This window comes from Tetrao urogallus (genome assembly GCF_951394365.1).
Source record: "Tetrao urogallus genome assembly, chromosome: Z".
Taxonomy (NCBI): Eukaryota; Metazoa; Chordata; class Aves; order Galliformes; family Phasianidae; genus Tetrao; species Tetrao urogallus.
In genome coordinates, this window is record NC_136816.1 from 46,958,047 (window position 1) to 46,981,610 (window position 23,564).

Below are 23,564 nucleotides of genomic sequence, written 5' to 3' on the forward strand. Positions count from 1 at the left end.
CAGGGAGGTGGTGAACTCACCTGGAGGTATTCAAGAGGCATTTAGATGTTGTACTGAGGGACACGATTTAGTGAGGAAATATTGGTGATAGGTTAATGGCTAAACTAGATGATCTTATAGGTCTTTTCCAACCTTGGTAATTTTAGGATTCTGTGATTCTGGGCAATAAAGAAAGCGAAAATCAAAGATGATGGTAAATGGAAGAAATAGAGAGTAAATATCGGAATGAAAGCCATTTTTTCCATCAACAGACATGGAGGAACCATTCAAATTGTGACAAAGTTTCCAAAAAAAATTAGTTTAAAATAAAGAAAACCATTTATAGCAGTGAGAAGATGACACAGTAACCATATTCACAAATTAAATCAGGGCAGCAAGTATTAACAGAAGTAACTCTTAGATTACATGTTTTTATCACACCAGTCATTGTATGAAAGTCCTAAGTGGCTGTCACATTACAAAAAAAAATTATGCTGAAAAGTAAACATGATGTTAAGTAAGACATCTACTGATTCACATAACATTCCATTGGAAGTAAATGAAGTGCTCTACAGCCAATCTACATATCTCAATAGACACAATACAGCTGTAGTACATTGCAACTTATTCATCATGATGCTGACTGATCCTGCAACATCTTCAGGAATTCAGCAGAGACAAAATTACATGTCATCCATAAGAAATTAAGAATAATAGTGTTTCCTGGTACAGGAAGCTCTGCACAACTATCAGTTAAACTGCATTTCATAAAAGTATATTTCTTCACAATTAAAATGATATTTATTTGTGCCTATTCTAACTGTAAATGATACATACATGTCTAGCAAAAAAAAAAAAAAAAAGAAAAACTTGCTTCTTGTTTTTGCCTATGGTAAATCATAAGATAGCAGCTGTTCCTAAAAGCCAACAGCAAAATCCTGAGCAGTACAACCGCAAAAAAAATAGAGGAAATATAAAATTAGAAAAAAAAAAAAAAAGCAGAAGGGGAAGGGGAGGGGGGAGTGGAGAGGGAAGGGAGGGAGAAGAAAGGGGGAGGGGGGAAAGGGGGAGGACAATGGGAAGGGGCTAGTGTCTCTGTGAATTCATTTTTTCTTCATTTCTCTGTATTTGACATTTCAAGAAACTCTGTGAGCCCTTCATGATAGGCAGGACCTCAAGAAACAACCATTCTGTGTATCCCCTGATCATACAACTTTGCTTCTAAGAAGCTACTTTTCAGAGTCTTTCACCATCTGTCCAGAAGTTAGCACCAGTGATTATTTCAGATGTGGCCAAAAAAGGAAGCAAATGACATGAAGAGATTTGTGTTTATCTTTCAGATCACTATAAAGTTATCAACAGACTAAGATAACGAATATGGCATGAATCTTGTTTGCCTAACTCAGAGCATTCCATTTCAAGATTTACTGAAGTAAACACAGGCCTTTTCCAGACATCTGTTCACCTGCTGTATTCATCAATACAGTTTTGATAATTGATGCATAAAAAGCCAAAAGTAAATTTTCTAAAGGACCAAATTACAACAGTGGAAAAAAAATATATTAAAAAAATAAAAAACAACTTTATTGGCTGGCAGTCTGCATTCTCATTTAAAGTTAGTTCTGAGAAAACAATATTAATCCTAACCTGCTTCCAAGGCTCACATAATATCAATAACCTTTTTGTATCCTCAGAGGAGTCACAGTGAGTGACACTCATATATCAACACAGTCAATTCTGATCATCTGTTCAGTTATACTGTGTTTTCAAGTAATTGAAACTGCAGGCAAAATACAACTCAGACAGTAGTGCAAAATATGGTATGGCAACAACAGGCCAATCTTTCTGAATGAATTCAGGTAAACTAACAGTTAATCCAAGCTGGAAACAAGGTATTTGAGGCTGCCACTTAGGAAGGTTTCTGTCTGACATGAATATTTGCAAAGACCTCCGTGAACTCAACTAGTTCAATATATTCAGCTTTCCAATCCACTGTTAAGTTACAAGGCATTTGCCAAGCAATTAGCTCTACAGCTTTCTGCTCAGCTTCTCTGCCCTTCAACAGCTTTAGTAACCTTCACTTTCCATGACTTCTTCACATGCACAGATGCAGAAATAAATCACATGCTTATCGCTGCACACTTACAAAAAAAGGCTTATATTGGCTCACAACAATCTCAAAATTCTCTTTTCTAACTGCTAATAGTACTAATAAAAACAAACAAAGAAACAAAAAAATCAAGTAATAACGATGTGCTTTAACACAGCATTCATGTTCTGAATTGATACCAAACAGCAAGTCTTTCATTTTGGACTTTTTTCAATATATGCACTACTGTGACCCTGTAGCTACCTTGCCAGAAAATTATTAAGAGGTCAAACAAGTTTGGAAGTGAATTTCAATGCCAAACAGACACCAGATTAAAGAAAACAATCATTTTCTTCGGCCATCTTATGGATAACTCTGGAAGGTAAAACAAGATTACTGAATTTTAATTAAAAATAAAAATCCAAATGAATAGCAGCAGCATAATCAATACAAATTGCATTATTTAATTAAGCAAAATTTAATTGAAGGCTTACACATAAAATTCATTTTCTCTGGATTTAAAGAATTCAAATTCAATTTTTTTTCAATTTTATAGGTAGTACAGCAGCCAATAAAATTGTACATTACTCTAAATTAGCTGCTATGTTTTAGACACATTACCCTTCTGAAACAAAATACTGATACTGATGCACACTGGAGTTTAGCAACAGAGCCCAAGAAAGCAAGCCAGTTCAGTCTCCAGGCTAATCTGTAGTATTACTGCCCAGTTGATTAAGGAGACCCATGTTACACAAAGTCAATGCCTCTCCTGCTGCAAGACAAGCACTTTGTCATACCATAGTATACTACAGAAGCACTATCTCAGAGAAAATAAGAATCTGCCAGCAAAAATACAAGTAGCATATATGGCAAATGTTGCAAAGCAACACAGAACACCAGTGGTAATACAGAATCCCCCCTGATGAAGACTAAAATACTGTCCAAAATGAAGTAAAAAACTACTGCTGGATGTTTAGAGATGCTGAATTATGCTGTTGGCCAATAGGATCTATAAGAGCACAGCACCTTCCACAAGTCAGAAAAACATATGTTGGGTTGTCATTCTTGTATTATATAGCTAGCACTTAATTCATCCAGATAAAAGAATGCAAGAGCAGCTTTTTTTCTGTTATTTATTTCCACACAAAGACAATAAAATCAAGAGCACAGTATTATTTCAGAAGCTTTCTTAATCTACAAAAGCCCTCTCACTAAATTCTGATTGCAGTCCAATTAAATTAACTTCATAGCTTTGAATATCACATTCAATAACCACAACAAGTACAACACAAGGGTCAGCTTCTTTTGACAAGTCTGCCAGACTAGGTGTGCAGGAACAGGCAGCTAATAAATAACACAGCCAGCAACACAAAAGTAAAGACCAAACTTCAGAAGTTATCCTTCTGATGTACTGCACACAAGTTTCTGCAACAGCCACAAAAGGACCATGAAAGATTTTACTTTTTTCCAGGCAAAAGAACTTATAATGACTGACAAATTCAAAATCATAACAAATAAAAAAAAAACGACTTGAGACTGCCAAGACAATTTTGAAATAGCTCACTCACTCTGCAGGTGCTCAGAAGCATTTGTAAGCAGATAGATTACCATTTTTCCCATGATTAAGCATTTGTTATGAACACGATCTGCATGAACTTTCATTATGCAGATGGAAAAACTAATGAAAATTTAAGAGGAGACTGAAAATACCATCTCAACATCCTATGGAAAATCATGCTAAGATAGCAAACAAAGAAAATCATACAAGTCTTACAACTCTCCATTAACAGATAGAAAATGGTACCCCTTTTTTTTTTTTTTTTTTTTTAAAGGATTGAAATGCATGCTTAGGCTGTTTATGATACATTGATGAGACTGAGAAATAAACATTGAAGCGACTTGCTTTAAAAAATAAGCATACACCAGGCTCTATGAAAGCCTAAGATTTGTCACCCCCCTCTAACACACATCATACTGCTACATTTCACAGGCAAAAAATCTCTAGTACATAGTGGTAGAGATTAGAAAACACTTGCTGGATTCCTCTAATCAGTGATCTGTTCATTGGAAGGTGATAAATGTTTTTAACAGCTTTCCACGTTTTCATTCTTACAGTCGTTCTTGTTGAAGGAGAGAAATAGGCAATGCACTGGCAAAGGAGGCCACATGCCTGCTCTGCTAAAACTGCAAATGTGTTCTGGATGCTCTGGATTTAGAGATCATAAACAGGAACATTGTAAAACTGCTGACAAAACACTATAAAGGCCTCTCCTTTCAATAGATTCAGCTATGAGGAGCTGCTGGTGACTGAGTACTGTACATATATCTGTATGAATTACAAATGTTACATTAACACAAGGCATTCAATGTTTAATCAACAAATAACAGAAAGTTGCCTGATAACAACTATGAATAAGTCAATATTTAATGATTTCAAAAGAAAGAATTCAATCAGAATGCTTTGAAGCAATTTATAACTTTCAAATAATGACAAGTAAGCCACATGTGATTTCTAATAGCTATTGAAAAGAGCATGCACTCTGGAAAGAAAAGCCCTGTAAGATTACCAATGCTCAGATTCCCTAAATTCTAGCTCCAAATATCAGACTGGCAGGACTGTGTAGGGTACAATCAGAAACTGGATTGTCCAGAATTACCTTTGCCCAAAACTTCTACAGTATCAAAACCAGTTTGTACGAGTAATTGTAAGAGAATACTCCTTCATCTCCCCAGAACTGATGATAATGTAGAAACAGCATTTTCCAATTTGAGAAGGCAGAACGCAAAGAGTAACAACTACAGAGAAATTCAACACAAATCTTGAATAGACATTTAAAGAAGATTAAATAGACTGAATTTGACAATTACAATTTTTTCTCCAGATCTGTTCAAATCAAACAGGGCTAGGGTATATGAAACAGATAGTAACTTCTTGAAGGCAAACAAACTGGAGATTAAAAAACAAGAGCTGGGGCTGTTCAGTTTGGAGAAGAGAAGGCTACAAGGTGACCTGATAGCAGCCTTCCAGTATCTGAAGGGGAGCTACGGGGAAGAAGGGGACAGACTCTTCAGCAGGGACTGTAGTGACACAACAAGGGGAAATGGCTTCAAGCTCAAAGACGGTAGATTTAGGTTACATGTAAGAAAAAAAATATTGTACAGTGAGGGTGGCGAAGCACTGGAACAGGTTGCCCAGAGATGTAGTAAATGCCCCATGCCTGCAGATTTCCAAGGTCATGCTCGATCAGGCTCTGAGCAACCTGATCTAGCTGTGGTGACCCTGTTTGTTGCAGGGGAATTGGACCAGATGGCCTTAAGAGGTCCCTCCCAGCTCTAAGGATTCTACGATTCTATAAATAAAAAATAATTTGATTTACTTCCGATCTCAGATGCCTACAAATTGCACAGTTTCTGAGTCCCCGCATGCTTTACAGCTACAGAGACAACAGCATCTTTATTTTCAGCTGAAAATCCGCAGTACTTTCCAAGCAGTCACAGAGTAGACAGCAGCAGAGAGGCTACCTCAGCCTACTCAGGCAAACAAGCACAGAACCTCACAAACCCATCCAACAGCCAACTTCCTCATGGAGCACTACTGATTGATCACTTCAGCCTGCATCATAAAACCAATCTGACTTCAGATCCTGAAGTCAAACTTGGAAACACTTCACTTAATGCGGTTAACTTCATTCAGATTAATAAGTATCAGGGTTGTGAAGCAAGTAATTATAATTAGCAAAAAAATAATAATAACAAAAATATTCAACTCTTGCTTTATTAAGACACCAGCAATTAAATTATATTTAACTATGCTGTATACAGATCCTTACCAACAACACAAGAATCTTGGTCACTAAATCTCCTTGGTTCTTTATTATCAGAAAATTTGATTTTAAATGCTAGCAACAGTGGCAGAGAAGATGTAAAAAATGTTCCTCTCCGATCCTGAACCAAAAGCAGTGCATTTAGATTTTAAAGCAATAATCTTGCAGAAATGTCACTGTATTTCTCAATAGTATACTTAAACAAAGAGTCCAATAGCTGGCTCCCATACTGAGACAGTCTAAAACTTACAGATCTTTTTCTTTTACTATAATTTTTCATGCAAAAAAATTTCCAGTTCTGCATCAGTTAAACTACTTCCCTTTTAACGTCCTTTCTTTTTTAGCTCCAAGTATTAAACAAAACAAAATCACTTCTTGTAGGAGACGAAATTCATGATACAGGAAGATAAATTACGCTGTTTGGATGCAGGAATAAAATATTTATTCTCTACAGCCAACAATCAAATAGTAAAAGTGAACCGGTATGGCAAGTACAGAAATTCTGTCTATAGCTCTCTCTTGATCCATCAAAACACTCTCACTAAAACATCAACAGGACCCTATTTTCAGGATCCCCTGAATGAACTGAATGATGTTCATCAGTTCATTTTTATTTCACTGTTTCTTCCCTATCTATGCCACAGGTCCTCAGACATATTATCCACAAATACTTGGCCTCTGTTTTGGGCAGAGAAATGACTGAAAATGTCTGAAAATAGGCTGAAGAGAGCTACAAGTTTATAGATTAACTCCCATCAAGTAGCTTAATAGTGTTTTCCCTATTTTATGTAGAGTGTTTATCTCAAAAGCTGAAATAATGCCAAGACAAAACAGAGTAAAAATAAAAAAACCTTTTTTCAGGACATTACTTGAACATGCCAACTTTCAGCTAAACAATGTTCCACCAAAATTATCTCAGCCTGCAAATTCCTGTACCTCATCAAGTGAAAAAACATACTGTCTTCTTACACATGGAAAGCTCTATAGTGTGAAGCCTCTTCTTAACCCTCTTCTTAGTGTCTCTTTGAAACTATATTCCACGCAGAGTACCGCATTTCAGCACACCATTTTACTCTTCATTATTGCTTATTCTCATTTTGATGTAGCAAATGTTAAAAAAAAAAAACAACTATTTTTAGAGTCACTCATTGTTTTTATTATTTATATGATTCAGCCATTTATATAACGAAGTCTGACATTCGTCATAAGGATGGTACTAGTTCTATAACTGAGTTTTTAATGCGTGCTGGGTTTACCTGGCTAAGTCTTGGTAGCTGTGAGGCTGCAGGAGGGACTTTGCGAGCGCATGTCAGATCACAGCCAGCTCCAGCTGCTCCAAGAGGCACACAGCGCCGCCCAAGCTGAGCCATGAGTGACCCTGGGTGTGCCTCTGGGAGTAGCCCATGGTGGAACAGGCTGTCTCCCTGCAGCCTATTGGTGTCACATGGAACAGATCTCCACATGCAGCCACGGAGGAGCCCGTGGTGCAGCAGTGGATGAGGCCTGAAGGAGGCACAGCCCATGGAGCACTTTCAGATGGTTGGCTGCAGTTTGTTGGGAACGGCCTGTAGTGGAGCAGGAGGGCTGGGGGAGCTGCTGCCTGTGGGGACCTGCGTGGAGCAGTGCCTGAAGGGTGGGCCTGGTGGTACGGAGCTGTAATGGAGCTGTGCTGGGAGAGCTGCAGCCTGTGGGAAGCCCACACAGGATCAGTGCAGGAAGGAGAGCATTCCATGGAAGAAGAAGGAGGAGAGAGTAACCCCGAAGGAGCGGTGGAGAGGAAACAGTCTACCACAGCCCCCATTCCCTGTTCCCCTGCTCTTCTCAAAGGGAGGAGGTGGAAGGGGGTGGATGAAGTTTGTAATTTTTATTTAGTTCTCACTGCTCAAAGACTCTCTACATTGTATTATTCTTTCAAGTCAGTCTTGCCTGTGACATTTATTAGTGAGTGATCTCCCCATCCTTATCTTAACCTACAAGCTCTTCTTCCCTTTATTTTCCTCCCCTGTTCTGTTGAGGGGGAGTGAGAGATCAGGATGGTGGAGCTTAGTAGGCACCTACACATGTTAAACCACCACATAATGACATAAGTGTTTCAACAATTTCTCCACCTCCAACTACCTTGTTTTGAAATCACAAATACAATAAGTAGATGTACGATGTTCAAACTTAAAAGTCATGTATCTTCCTTTCTCTCACACTCTTGAATATTTTCTGCTAATGGGTATACTTTACCTCAGTGAAGCAAACAGGACTCTCTTTTCACTACCCAGCATGAAGCTTGTAAAAATACAATAGCTCCAAGAGCTAACCTTTACCCTTTTGTCCATTTTGCCCGACTAAGAAAACTCTCTCTTTTACAGCAAGCAAGCATATTATTTTTTAACCTTTCTGTATTATCTTTCTGCAACCATATTCAGAGTGTGCTGAAGATGAAGCACAAATAGAACTAAGTCTTGCTTGCTTAATTAAGCTTGCAAAGGCAGCGCTCTTCCAACTTCTAAATTAACAAAATTTCTTCAGCACATCCCTTTGACACAACACAAAGCTACATCAGATACCTCACTTATCCAAAAAAATAGTAGCATCATAATGAAAATGATTTCTATTTCCTAAGCTTTGCACTTCCAAGGATCAAATACACATTTATTCATATATAATTATTTAAGACTTTTGACAAAAAAGTGTAAAGTGTAGACTCTCCAAAGTCCCAATATTTGCTTTGATAGCTATCCAGTAATATTTATAGAACTTCAGAAACATCACTATGACATGAGTTTTTTTCATTACATTTAATTTCAATGTCAGTATTAAAGCCTCCTTAAAAAATTGCTTTATTCAAATTTTTCACTCATTCATACCACTACCGCACACAGAAGCCATCACACTGTTTGATTTACACTAAAGCACCAAAATTATTTCTATCTTCAAACTTATTTACCAAGAATTTACCTCAGTGCATTTCAAAAACATTTAAGAGACCAAGTAAGTGCCACCTATTTGGTTCCTTTTCTAAAATCTTACCTAAGCTTCAATTCCAAGATAAATTCCTACAATGTGATTAACATATCAACAGCTGACACATCACAACACATCAACACCCTGCCACCAATAACACAAAAAAGGAGAAAAATAAATTAGATTTTATGGGACTTCTTGGTGGTATCCTCTTGAGTAATTTTTTTCAGCCCTTCTCTGGATCTATTCCAATACATCACAGATTTCTCCCAACTGTGCTCATCATAATGCACCAACACATTGAGATTTATCTATTATTATCATACACTGATTTATCTTAATATTTTGGGAGAAAAAAAAAAAACCACTAGAAAACCACATTTATTATTCTGTACTAAGATATCCAGAAGAAGTAACTGAACAAATTCATTTGGAATAGCCTGGCAAATCCAGACATGGCACAACACCACCAAGTACTTGATCAAGATGTTATTTCTCATTCCAACATTTACTAAATAGTTCTAAACCGAGCAGTCCCCTGACTGCTCCATAGAAGTACAAATATATTTGCAATAGGAACTTCAGGCAAAGAATTCTCCCTCAAAATCCAAGCTATATGAGATGCTGCATTGCAAAGGTAAGATCAAATAATTTTGTTGTTAAGATCTAAATGTATTAGTAATTGATCTGACGAGGTTAATGATGAATATATGAAACCACGTTGCATTCAGTGAACAAACTTCAGACTATTACCTGAAGTTGTCTGACTACAGTATTGGTTATAAACTAAAAACAGAATGAAATAATAATATTTTTTGTTGGTGTTAATATTGTAATAAAGTTGAAAGGGGACTATAGATTCTGTGATGAAGATGATACACTCAAGGTGATTGATTCTACCTTTCCACCCATCAAGTTGAAAGCTGTTAATGCTTCAAGGCAGATAACAAATGTTAGAAACTGAATGTGACCAAATGAGCACTGAGGTCTTCATTCAACATTTGTTGAATGAAATACAAAATATATAAAAAGACTATTTCAAGATACATTTTAATAGCTTCCTTTTTGTAAAGCATGCAGATATGTTTTGCAGTTAGTTTAACCTAAAATCAAATCAGTACAAGTTAAGATCTTAGGATCCTTTGGTAGACTTTTAAATCTTAAGATCTGCTTACATGCAGCTGGTTCAAAAAGAAACATTCTAGTAGGAAATATACCGGAGTTATTAAACGTCCAAATAAGACATTCAGCTCTCATCTCACATATCTGCAAAGATACATAAGATCATCTGCACTAGAAGTAACATACACATTATTTGCCCCGATATAGTTATCTCAGAATATGGGTATATCATTTATTCTTCATTCAAAGTAGAGAGTTTTGAATTATGTGCTTATAAAAATACGATTCCTTTCCAACTGTGGCAATGAAGAAAACACGTATGTATCAAATCTGCAACACCACCACTACTCAACCTTTCTTCTTCATTTTATCATGATTTTCCAAATGCTCTCAGGGAGAGACAACTGCAAGCACATGCTCATCTCCATGGTATGCTTGGCATGACCCTGTTCATACGGTATCCAATTCAATCTGTGATACACTCTGCCTAAAATCTCAAAACCATTCATTGTCATTAGCATCACAGGTAATTTGTATTGCATCCCTGTTTGCTCGGAACTGCTACTATTAAGTTCCAGAGTATAGTGAAACTAATATTAACTGTAGGAGGATTCACCTCTCATCTGCTGTTTCAGCAGAAAACAAATAGCTTAGCTGAGTGAAAGTAATATTTATACAAAGTTTTTTCTCTATGTACAGATACAAGTAAAAAAAATCTAGATAGATTCGAGTTGCCAGACTCTGTCTGGAAGGACAAAGGTAGGATGCATGACATATGGTAGGAGAATTAAGTTATTCTTTAGCACAACCTCTGCTTAGGGAAAAGGTACAAATAAGAGAGTATACTGACAGGGTGTAAACAGGAGAATATATTCTTCTGTGAAAAAATCTGTAATGAAAGTGGTATCTCTTTGCAGGCTGACATTCAGCTATGGACAGAAAGTACCCACTGACAATAATTTTTCTGAGTAAATGAAGGAAATTATAATCGGCTTTCTGGTGAAAAGTATTGGAGACAAACTGTATTGATTTACCTAGAGATTCATGTAAATTATATTCTGAAATGGAAGTTTATTGCAAATTAATGACTTTTTTCCAGGGGGGAAAAAAAAAAGAAAGAAGAAAAAAGAAAGATCACTTTGTTTGTTGGTGAGAATGGCTACTAAACAAAAATTTTTAAACAACTTGGAGCAAGGGAAATCCACTAAGTATGCTCATGTTGTACACTTATTACTTTGATAAAATGAACTTTTACAAGATAATGTAATCAAATCAAAGAAAAACTAGATTCCATCATTTCTACCCACTCAGTTGCCTGTATATATTCCACCATTTACAATCATGCCTAAGGAATCCCCCTCTCCTTATTTTTATTCAAAACTACATTTCAAAAGCCTGGTGTTTTCCATAATAATATTTTGTGGTAGCACTGGTTTGATACTCATTGAGTAAAATAGCTCAGCTTGAATAAGAGTTCTGTATTAGAAACATACATGCATCGCCTTAGTCACACATGTGGTAGCATCACACAAAAAGTTAGGTGGGGAAAAAAAACAGGAAAAATGTACAATGAAGTTCAGTACTGAGACACTTCTTAGAGAATAGCACAGTGTGAAAATAACACACAGTCGTATTAAGATTCAGAATATGAATTTGCCATTATTTGCACAAAGTGCAATTATATCCACAAAGTGGGAAGACACAGAAAACAATAAAACATAATTCTCTTTTATATATGCAGGTAAAAATATTATTATTTCAGACAGAAAATATGAGTTGGTGGCACCTGCAACTTCAAACACACCACAATTCTAAGTAATTCAGATTGTTCAAATGAAGATCACAGTGTTCTGGTGTGCATCTGTATCACGTGGATAAATACAAGTGGATATTGTAGGGAGCACTAGAATAAGTTTAAAAACAGCCAAAAAAAAAAAAAGTAATTTCTCTAATTTATCTGTATCTGTAAATTTAAAATTACAGATTGCTAAGAGAATCATGTCATAAAAGTCTTTTAAAACTTCTTGAAGTAACATTCTATTTCTAAAGCAATTACAATTCTAAATTCAACATCTTTAAGTATTACAAAGACTGGAAGTTTTGTACACAAGCTACCACCTATTGAGAAACTGATCATCTCTATCACAGCAGTAGATCTGAGGCCAGAAGAACCAAATGCTAGAGAGAGATTTTTTATAGGTGCTATTCTCAGGAAACGGCAAGTTTGTGATATAAGAACCAAACAGAGGATGCAGACAATGGCAGCAGTAAGACGATCAAAAACAAAAGATAAAAAACAAATTTAAACTTCGGTTTTTTTAAATAAAAGAACACTCCATGATAACCATACAGCTGAAAGTACACTGATGACCCTATGACTATAAACATCCAACTGTGGAATGCACAGCAAGTGGCACATAAACATCATGACCAGACATGGAAACCATTTCTCATCCCCAAATCCTTGTAGTATTTTATTAGCATCCAAGTCAACAATATAAAGAGGGTAATTATGGTTTCTACTAAGTAAAAACTTTTAACCTGCACAACTTGAATGATGCTGCTATCAATGCAAACTGATGTATCAACATGTGTTTAAAAAAAATGTTACTTTGACAGCAGAACATAATTCAAACTAGCAAAATGAATTGACGCAATAATCATTCATGAACTGCTCACGGGTAGCTATTGCTGACACTCAGTATTAAAATGTGAATATGGAACTAGCAATTTTTTTTTTCACCCAGACTTTCAAATCATTCAACTTCATTTCAAAAAAAAGAAGGGGGGAACTTAGCATAATTTTTACTTTCATTTTTTAAATAGACAACTGTAACATTTTATTGAACAAAAGCAACAAAATAACCTCCTTTAACAAACTATTATCTCAATAAATTCCGAGAGGTGGAAAACTGCTATTGTGTACTCATTAAGTATAATTTCTTCTCTCATATGATTACTGAAGTCATACATACATATTGTCTCCCACTGCATGTTTCATAATAAATATATTGATTGAATAGAATAAACTGGACATGGCCATTCTCAAGACCACAGCTCTCTTTATCACAAACAAATCAGGATAGAAAATAATTTTTTTTTCCCTTTGAAACAGTCATAATGCTTAAGGCTGTTACAGCACAAAACCAAAATATCTTCACAAATGTCTCCAAACAGTCAAGCTGAAAATCTAAGCCAAAGTTTCATTTAACAGCCTGTCAGTTTTTTGATGTGAAGTTAATGAATGCAGTGGCAAACAAATCCATCAAACCTAACATCAAAACAACTGCACTTCATCCCACCAAAGGGAAAAATACACCCTGCAGGCCAGCGCTTTGATCTAACCTATCCACAGAAAAGGTGTTGCTAAGCAGCTCCCTCCAAAGAATATGGATGAGTAATTACCAACTTAATTTTACAAAAGAGAGCAATTATTTGTAAGTAGCCATAGTTTCAACAGATAAGGTCGGTAGACTTCTCTCTTCAGGTTCTGCACATCAGCTAGAGAATGAAAAGCTTTCCAACACAGAACTCTTCAACATTTAGAAACTTATCACGTTCTGAAATGAGCTACAATACAAAGGAATCATTATAATGATGAGTAAAATCATCTAGTGTGACTTCTATTCCTGATAGAAGGCAGTAGAATTTACATACATTTACACTGAAGGAGAGTTCTCAAGTGGTGCCAGAACACACACACAGCAAGCAGTGAGAGCAGTATTTGGAAATGCCAGTGTTTTCCCTTTTGAGAAAGCTTCTAACTGTATGGATAGCTATTGATGTGGGCAAGGGATAACAGAGACTTACGAGATGTTGAGACAAGAGGATTTGGAAAAGCAACAGATAAGGAAACATTTGGATTTAAACAGCAACAAAAGAAAGAGGGAAGGAAATAGTCTAAAATAATCACTAGCAAGTAAAAAAGAAGTAGAAATCCCTCATCACATCATTTGGGCACTTTGTACACAGAATCTCCACCTCAACTCAGCCCTGCTTTTGTGAACTTCCTTCAACCATCGTGATTAGATGGAATCACGCAGTTCAGACACTGTGCACAAGGTCAGATAAAGTGTTATGTGAAAGGATCACTGTAAATAGGAAGTACTTGTCCACACTGACGCCTTTCAATCAACACTCATAAACAGCAGCAAGGTAAAAGAGAAATGCCAAGGGAAAAAAAAATGGATTTCATTGATTTCATTTTCACGTAAATACAGCACTCAAGGTGCAGCCTCACCAAGGCTGAACACAGAGGGACAATCACTTCCCTGCTCCTGCTAGCAGCACTATTTCATCCAAGTCAGGATGCCACTGGCCATGCTGGCTTCCTGGGCACACCGCTTGCTCATGTTCAGCCAAGCAGCAATGAGCAAAACAATGCACATTCCCAGTTCCATTTCCTCCATACAGTCTTCCAGCCCCAAGCTTGTAGCGTTCCCTGGGACTGTTGCGGCCAAAGTGCAGGATCCGACACTTGGTCTTGGTGAACTTCATCCCACTGGTCTCAGCATAGCAATCCAGCCTGTCCAGATCACTCTATAGGGCCTTCCTATCCCCAGGCAGATTAATACTCGCTCCCAACTTGGAGTCATCTGCTAACTTACTGAGGGTGTGCTCAGTGCCCTCATCCAGATCATCAATAAAGGTACTGAACAAGACAGGCCCCAGTAGCAACCCCTAAAGAATACTACTCATGACCGGCCAATAGGATTTAACTCCATCACCACATTCTGAGCCCAGTCCTACAGCCAGTTCTTCAGACAGCAGAGTGTATCTGTACAAGTCAGAGCCTAACACTTCCCTAGGAGAATACTGCGGGAGACAGTGTCAAAGACTTTGCTGAAGTCTATGTAGATTATGTCAACAGCCTTTCCCTCATCCACCAGGCGGGTCATCAGGGGATCAGCTTGGTCAAAGCAGATCCTCTTGAGCAGGACCTTCATGAACCTGTGCTAGCTGGATCTCATCTTCTGGTTGTCCCCCAAATGCTGTACAATCTCACTCAAGATTATCTGTTCCACAACCTTCCCTAGCACCAATGAAATCAGGCTGACAGGCCTGTAGTTCCCTGGATCTTCCTTACAACCCTTCTTCTAGATAGAAAGGCATCACATTGGCAAGCCTTCAATCCTCAGGTACCTCTGCAGTTGACCAGGAGCATGGATGGTAGAAGGCAGCTTGGCTGTTACCTCTGCCAGCTCCCTCAGCACCTTCACTTGGATTCCATCTGACCCCATGGACCTGTGGCAGTTCAGCTGGCATAATGGGTCTCTAACTGCTTCCACCTCCATCAAAGGGGGTTTATTCTGTTCCCCGTCCCAGACTTCCAGGACAGGCAGTAGAGTACCCCAAGGGTAACTGGTCTGACTTTTCAAGACAGACATAAAGAAGGCACTGAAAATTTCAGCCTTTCCTTATCCTCAGTGGTCACATTCCTTGCCACATCCAGTAAAGGATGGAGATTCTTCTTATACCTCCTCTTACTGTTAATATATTTGTAAAAAAAAGTCTTTGTTCTCTCTTACTACAGTGGCCAGTGTTCAAGCTAGACTTTAGCCCTTCTCATTTTCTCACTACATATCCTAACAGCTTCTCTGTACTCTCCCTAAGTTGCCTGGCTCTTCTTCTACAGGAGGTAGACTCTCTTTTTCTCCCGTTAAGCTCTTTTATCAGCTGCATCAGGAAGTTATCTTCCACACACTCTAAAAACCTTCAAGACAGCTTCTTCTGCACTATATTATATTTCCAGTGTATATTAGGAAAGTTGATGTCTCCTATGAGAACAAGGGCTGGTGATCATGCTACTTCTACCAAATGTCCACAGAATGCCTAGTCTGTCTCATCATTCTAGATAAGTGGCCTGTAACTGACTCCATCCAGCAAGTAAGCCTTGCTAGCCCTCCCCCTCATCCCTACCCATAGATAACTTATCCTTCCCAGCCTCAAGCTGGGAACATCAAAATGCTCCCTAATATAGCCACACCTCCTTCCATGCCACCACCTCTCCTTCCTTACCCATTCCCTCTGAAGAGCTTATAGCATCCTTTGCAGCACTCCAGTAGTGTTAGTGTTCTGGGAGCAATCCCAGGATGTTTCCCAGGAGACGAGTCTGGAGGCTTGCCAGTGTGACTACAGGAAGGGTTCTAAGGAGGACCCGGGGAACTACAGGCCTGTTAGCCTGACCTTGGTGCCAGGGAAGGCTATGGAGCAGATTATCTTGAGGGAGATCCTGTGGCATGTGCGGGACAACCGGAGGCTCAGGTCTAGCCAGCATGGGTTGGTGAAGGGCAGGTCCTGCTTGACCAACCTGATCTCCTTCTATGATCTAGTGACCCTGTAGTACTCCATCTGATAGATGAGGGAAAGGCTGTTGATGTGGTCTACCTAGAACTTCAGCAAAGCCTTTGACACTGTCTCCCACAGTATTCTTCTACAGAAGCTGGCAACCCGTGGCTTGGACAGGTACACTCTTGGCTGGATAAGAAACCAGCTGGAAGGCCAGGCCCAGAGAGAGGTAGTGAATGGAGTTAAATCCAGCTGGCGACCAGTCACGAGTGGTGTTCCCCAGGGTCGGTGCTGTGGCCTGTCCTCTTCAGTATCGTTGTTGATGATCTGGATGAGGCATTGAGTGCATCCTCAATAAGTTTGCGGATGACACCAAGTTGGCTGGAAGTGTGGATCTGCCTGGGGGTAGCGAGACCATAGAGGGATCTGGACAGGCTGGAGAGCTGGGATGAGATTCAACAAGACCAAGTGCTGTGTCCTGCACTTTGGCCTCAATAACCCCAGGCAACGCTACAGGCTTGAGGCAGAGTGGCTGGAAGACTGTGTAGAGGAAATGGACCTGGGGGAATTGATTGATGCTCGGCTGAACATGAGCCAGCAGTGTGCCCAGGTGGACAAGAAAGCCAATGGCATCCTGGCTTGCATCAGGAACAGTGTTGCAAGCAGGAACAGAGAAGTGATTGTCCCCCTGTACTCAGCTCTGGTGAGCACCTCGACTACTGTGTCCAGTTTTGGGCCTCCCGCTGCAAGAAAGACATTGAGGCCCTGGAGTGGGTTCAAAGAAGGACAACAAAGCTGGTGAGGGGTCTGAAGCACAGGCCTTATGAGGAGCGGCTGAAGGAGCTGGGAATGTTCAGCCTGGAGAAGAGGAGGCTCAGGGGAGACCTTAATGCTCTCTATAACTTCCTGAAGGGAAGTTGTAGTGAGCTGGGGATCAGCCTCTTCTCTTGTGTAACTGATGATAGGACCAGAGGGAATGGCTTCAAGCTGCGCCAGGGGAGATTCAGGCTGGACTTTAGAAAATACTACTTCTCTGAAAAAGTGGTCAGGCAATGGAATGGGCTGTGGAGGAGTCACCGATCCTGGAGGTGCTCAAGGAACATTTGCACATTGTGTTGAGGGACATGGTTTAGTGAGAACTATTGGTAATAGGTGGATGATTGGACTGGATGATCTTGTAGGTCTTTTCCAGTGAAGTCATACTTTGCCTGCAGCAAACTCCTCCTGCTGTTGGCACACTGCATGCATTGGTGCAGTTCAGCTGAGCCATCTGGCTCACCCCCAATCCCTGCACTTTTCCATCACACTCATCTCTAGTGAGCCCCAATTTAACTTCCTTCCAATTTAACGGCTCCTGAGCTAAGGTCCTTTCCCCCCTTTGGCATAGGTGAGACCAGCTAAAGCCATTTCTTCAATTCCATTCTTTGTTCTATATATATATATACATGTATACACACACACATTTTTATTTTTTTTTAATTCTGCTTAAGTTTATATCAGTCACGTATTCCATGGCCTTTGTTCTTCCTACTCATCATCCTTTGTCTCTCACTCCAAGTGCACTTGACTCATAAAACACAGCCCAAAGCAGCAGCAGTCATAGAAGATAGCACACTGGGAGCAAGCTGGTAATATTTTCCATATGTTGCCCAAGTGAAAGTCTGGCACCAACCCTGTAAAACAAGGTGGAGGTACTTTCCTGCTTCCAGGGCCCGGCCACCACATGTAGGCAGGCTACACACACTAAAACCAAGATCACAAGTTCAGCATTTTTAATGACAGAAAATCATTTGGGGAATCTGCATCTGTAGTTTGTGCTTAACTGATGTTTACAGTACTTACAGCCTAAATGATCTCTGATTTAATTAACATTTGCAATCGATTTCACAGAATATTTATCATTCCGTTTTGTGCAGGAAAGCAATATCGTCACACAGACTAAATATTTACTGCAACTTTAATGGAAATCTTTGCTTGATTTCTTTTTTTTTTCCCAAATTAATGTAGAATGAATATTGACTGTATTTCAGGAGTTTTTCTTTTTCTAAGGCAGAAATTCAGCTGTAAGCAATTAGAAGCTATTCTGTAAAAATGAATGTGTTCCTGTAGGAAAACAAATAATCAGTCATCAACATGCAATATTCTCTGAGGACACTAGAGTAACTAACTGACCTAGATATTGCTGTATTTTGCTGACACAGGCAATTTCTGAAGTACCAAACCAAGCGACTAAGAGACCCAAACCATATTTTTCAAGTGCAATTCTTGTACATATAACATAAACAAAGAATAGATGAGTTAAACACAGCATCAGCACTCAGAAGAATGACAAATGAGAATGTAAAGACGCTTTTTTGTTTTTTATCACATTATCGGAGCACTTACAAAAATAAAAGTACCCTTTGGGCACACAGACTAGTATTTAGTATTTTCAGAAAATTTTCTGAAGTTGTTATAAAAGGAATCATAGCTACACTTCAGTATTTCTGGGAAGGCCATAATAAAGAAACATAATATCTGATTTGCAATAGCTCTGTAAGTTAGTTATGCTTTCAAAGTGTCATGAAATTACACTTCAAGAATAGATAGCTACATAAAATGCTTTCTCTTTGATCAGCTTGTTTACCCTATTTGTACAGCATAAGCAAATATAGACATGTATTACAAAGAATTTCACTATTTGTCACTTCTTACTTACAAAATTCCAGTTAAAAAAAAAAAAAAACGTAAAACTCTATTTGTACTTCCTAGCATTTTCTTTTTCATTTAAAAAAGATTAAAAAAGAAGCTTTGTCATGTATTTCTTGAAATAAGTAATAAAAAAAAGTAACTTTTACACTGCTATCATTTGCCAAAGAATCTAGACTCACATTTGACTGTGGCATCTAAGATTTCTCTACAAAAGCTGAAATTGATTCAGCTGCTCATTTAAAACTTTGGAATATATTTAAATCCAACTTAAATTTGTATTTCTTATATATGCACACACAAACAATAGTGCTCCTATGCCTGGTCCGGTGGTTGGCGACCCTGCACATAGCAGGGGGTTGAAAGTAGGTGATCATTATGGTCCTTTTCAACCCAGGCCATCCTTTGATTCTACGATTCTATGATTCTACGTGTAATGACCACAGAGGACAATGTCCTAAGATCAAAGTCATATCAATGTGCTATACTTTTCATTAATTAAAACTGTACTTAAAGTATATATGCCAAGGCCATCCAGCTAAAAATTCAGAATTTCAGAAACAATTTAGAAATGATATAAAGCAATACAATTTCTTTGCTTTAACCAATTATCTTCTTGTTCTGTTCAATCTGATCTTGACTTAACTTTAAGATGTAATACAAAAAATGAGAGTCCATACTGGAGGCATAAAACAATGTATTGGACAACAGTATTGGAGCTGCTGCACACAGAAAGGTAGACTGCGCTTTTTAAAATGTAATAAAAATAAAACTTGTACACTACAAGGCATGTAGTTGAAGGTATCGCTACCTTTCCTGCATCCAAAGATAAAATTTACCACTCTTGAGACTCAACTGAGTCAATTTTAGAGCTGTAGCACACTCATCCTTTTAAAACAGACAACAGTTTTACCTGCTACAGTTAACTAAGTTCTGTGTCCATGCCCATATTCTTCTCAACTTTGTTTTACTGAAGTACTGTACTGAAATTCTGAACTACCTTTGGCGGTGCACTCCTTGCCCTCTCACCCAGCCTGGTTGTTATGTCCAAGAGCAAGTGCATACTACGAGGTGCAAAAGATCTTGTCTTTGTGACCAGTAACAGCCAAGGCTTCATGGAGACAGTTAGTAACCCAGCACATTGACTCAGACTGAGTGCTTTGAGAACTGATGACAGGCACCCAGTTCAACAGATCCAATTCTAAGTTGTATGACTATGAGTCAATCATCTTACTCCATAAATACAAAGCAGCCTAAGAATCCCTTTTGAGAGTTCTTCTTGCAAGCAGCTGGCTGCACACCAGAATCTCCCCGAGTAGAGACACCTCTCAAGGTTACTTAATGCCTGTGCAGATTTACCGAGGATATGGTGATGCACTCCTGTCAGATTCTCAGTAAACTATATAGCGTTTTTGAATTACACAAGCTCTGCTAAGATTTGATGTTAGATTCACTATGCACACCGCCACCACCCCCCTCTGTGTAGCAGAGTCAAGGATATCTATCCACTTCAAAACTTGTTAAGTGGCTGTCACAACTGTTCAAATTAACACATTGTATCTATTTCACATCAATAAATACCTTTTTGTCTTCCTCTTAAGAATGAAGCGTGCAGTGCTTTAGCCCCCATCCATGACACTAACAAAAATTTAAATCTTTTTTAAATTACTTACTAGTCACAGGGACCTGGACAAGCTTGAAAAGTGGGCCCATGTGAACCTAACGACATTCAACAAGGCCAAGTGCAAGGTGCACAATCTCACATTTTCAAAGACCTACTTGGAGGCAACCCATTCTCACCAAAATCTGTGAATGAAATTTGCCAACCCAAGCGATGGGTTAGAAAGCCAACACTGCTTTACTGTAGCACAGCAGATTGCTCCTCCTAGCACACATACCCAAGATCTAAAGCACACAGATTGTGTACATTTTAAAATGTGGATATTCCACAAAGTGCCTCCCTATTCCTAGAATTGCAACACATACTATAAGTTAATACTTCTCATGCACTGTGTTAACACAGGGTTTTTGCAAAGAGGTCTTTGGTGGTTGCAAGGTTCCACTGGGAGGTGTTGTCTGGGTAAAAGGTCATGCATTATGTAGGCCAGGTCCCACATTTGGTCAAGAACTTTACAAAAAGACATGGCTGCTGACTAAGTTTCTGATCAGTGTGTTGACTTTGTTATGGTGCCTATACTACCAATCCCATGGTCTCTGATCGTATCCTGCTCAACCAAAGGACAGTCTTCTGTTCCTCAGACTCACTCTCTTCCTCCAGGGTGCAGGGTTCCTAAGGGGCAATCTTTGTAGTGAAGACAGAATCAAAGAAGCCATTCAGTATCTCTGCCTTCTCAGCATCTCCTGTTACCAGGGCACCCACCTCATCAGTAGTACACTCACATTTTCCCCAGCTTTCCTTTTACTGTTAACACACTTTAAAAAATCTTCCTTGTTGTCCTTGACCTCCTTTGCCAGACTGAATTCCAAGTGGGTTTAAGCCTTCCTCATTGCATGCCTGCACGCCCTGACAGCTTTTCTACATTCCTCCCAGGTGGCCAGGGTTTTTTTTCCACATTTCATAAATTTTCTTCAATGCATTGCAGGAACTGTGCAGGCCTGGCTGTCTTGCTAGTGGAACAGATATCAGAACGGTTAAGGTGTCCTGCAAGAACTAGTGACAGGATCACAAAGCTACTTCCAGGTGTCCACAGAAGGCCTTATCAACTTCCTCCTCCTGATCAGGTAGCCTGTAGTATACATCCACAACAGTGTCACCTATATTAAGCTGCTCCTTAAGTATCACCCACAAGTTCTTCCTTTGATCATCATTCACCCCTTAAAGTAAAGCTCAATACGCTATAATTGCTCTCTCACACAAAGAACAGCTCCATCACGTCACTTTACCAACTTATCTCTCCTAAATGGGACATACCCATTCATGACAGCATTCCAGTCATGCAGGCTTTCCCATCATGTCTCCATGATCACAGTGAGATCATGGCCCTGTGACTGCACACATCTCTGGTTCTTCCTCTTTATTTCCTATGTTGCATGCATTAGAATACAAGCACGCTAGGGAAAAAAGAAGAATTCTAGAGGAATACAAGAAGATTTCATGTAGGCATACTAATTCTTGGGGTGTCTGGCCTTCTGGCTTTTTTCATTACAGGTAGCTAAGGAACATCTGTTATTTTTACTGCTGCCTTTCTTCATTCCCTAATTAATTGCAATGGCACAAGCACTGCCTTTATGGACCCCAATGACTCATATATCTTCAATACATTTAACTTCCACTTGAAAATTTCCATAAAAAGAAATTGTTTTTAAAGAACATTACACGGATTTAGCTGAGAACAAAATCAGTACTGAAATGAATACATGCTGCTGGGAAGTTAAAAAAAAAAAAAAAGAAAGAAGAGTAACTACAAATAGAAGTGGCAGGGTTAGAAACTACCTGAAAGTTCCCCACTTCTCATTGACTTTAATAGATTATTACCAAAAAGATGCAACAGAAATCCCTTTAACAACAGTTCTCTGCAGTGACTTACCAACTTCGCTGCTTTTCCATAATCAATCCATCTGATGGTTGCAAAGTTTGTTGACTCTGCACAGTTGAAGCCATGGTTAAATCCTGCATGGTATCCATATGGGAAAGTGATCATAAATTCCCCTGCCTCTTGTGTAACCTGTTGCATTAAAAAAAGAAAGTGAAGCGTTTTACAAAAACAGTTCTGCGCTTGAACCAATTAAAATTACACTGTTCCTTTACCGTTATTTAGATAGAAAAAAATTTCTCCTTCCACACAACTGTCATTTCATAAAATCATAGAATCACAGAATCACAAGGTTGGAAAAGACCTATAAAGATCATCTAGTCCAACCGTCCTCCCACCACCACTGCTACCACAAGCACTAAACCAGATCTCTCAGCTCCTCAACCAGACGCCTCTTGAACATTGCCAGGGATGGCGACTCCAACACCTCCCTTGCAGGCCATTCCAGTGCCTGACCATTCTCTGTGAGAAAAAGTTTTTCCTCTAACCTAAACCTCTTCTGGTACAACTTGATACTTCAGTAACTTTAATACATTTAGAAATGCAATGCTTGAGACGATGTTATTTACTTTAACTGGAATACCTCCTCAGTAAAGCTTCATGTATCCCTTTACGAAATCAGAAATTACTTTCAAAGAAGTAAATGTTGGAGGTGTTTTCTGATAATATGTGGAAGAACAGGGAGCTAGAAAAGACAGAGGAAAGAATGTACCAATCTTCCTGAGAGGGATCAGAGATACAATGGACTGAAAATATCCATAGTTATCATCCCTAAGTATTAGAATGCAATGAAGAAATTACTCTGTTCACCACCCTCAAGATGATTCCCTAAAATCGCACCAGAAGTATTCTGCTGTTCCTGGAAAAAAACCTTATCCCCAGCCTTCTCTCATACTCACCTGAGGGACTGATTAGGCTTTTAAGCTATAGTGATGATCCAGCATAAAATAGAAGAAACTAAGTTAGTGAGCCTTAACACAGAAAATATGTTTTATACCAGTGGAATATACTAGAAGGAAAACAGCGAAAACACATTACATTATGTTCACCTGAGGCAGTATCTTC

At 38.7% G+C, this 23,564-nt stretch overlaps 1 protein-coding gene across 1 annotated transcript in view; it reads right to left on the reverse strand.

Moving 5' to 3' along the window:
• The window catches only part of KDM4C (lysine demethylase 4C), a gene marked incomplete at both ends in the record, with an annotated part of 281,788 nt that overhangs the window by 196,232 nt on the left and 61,992 nt on the right, over positions 1–23,564 (reverse strand). Inside the window, one exon of the mRNA XM_079548519.1 lies at positions 22,494–22,631. Coding sequence (XP_079404645.1) covers positions 22,494–22,631 — 138 coding nt within the window. The remainder of the gene's footprint in view (positions 1–22,493; positions 22,632–23,564) is intronic.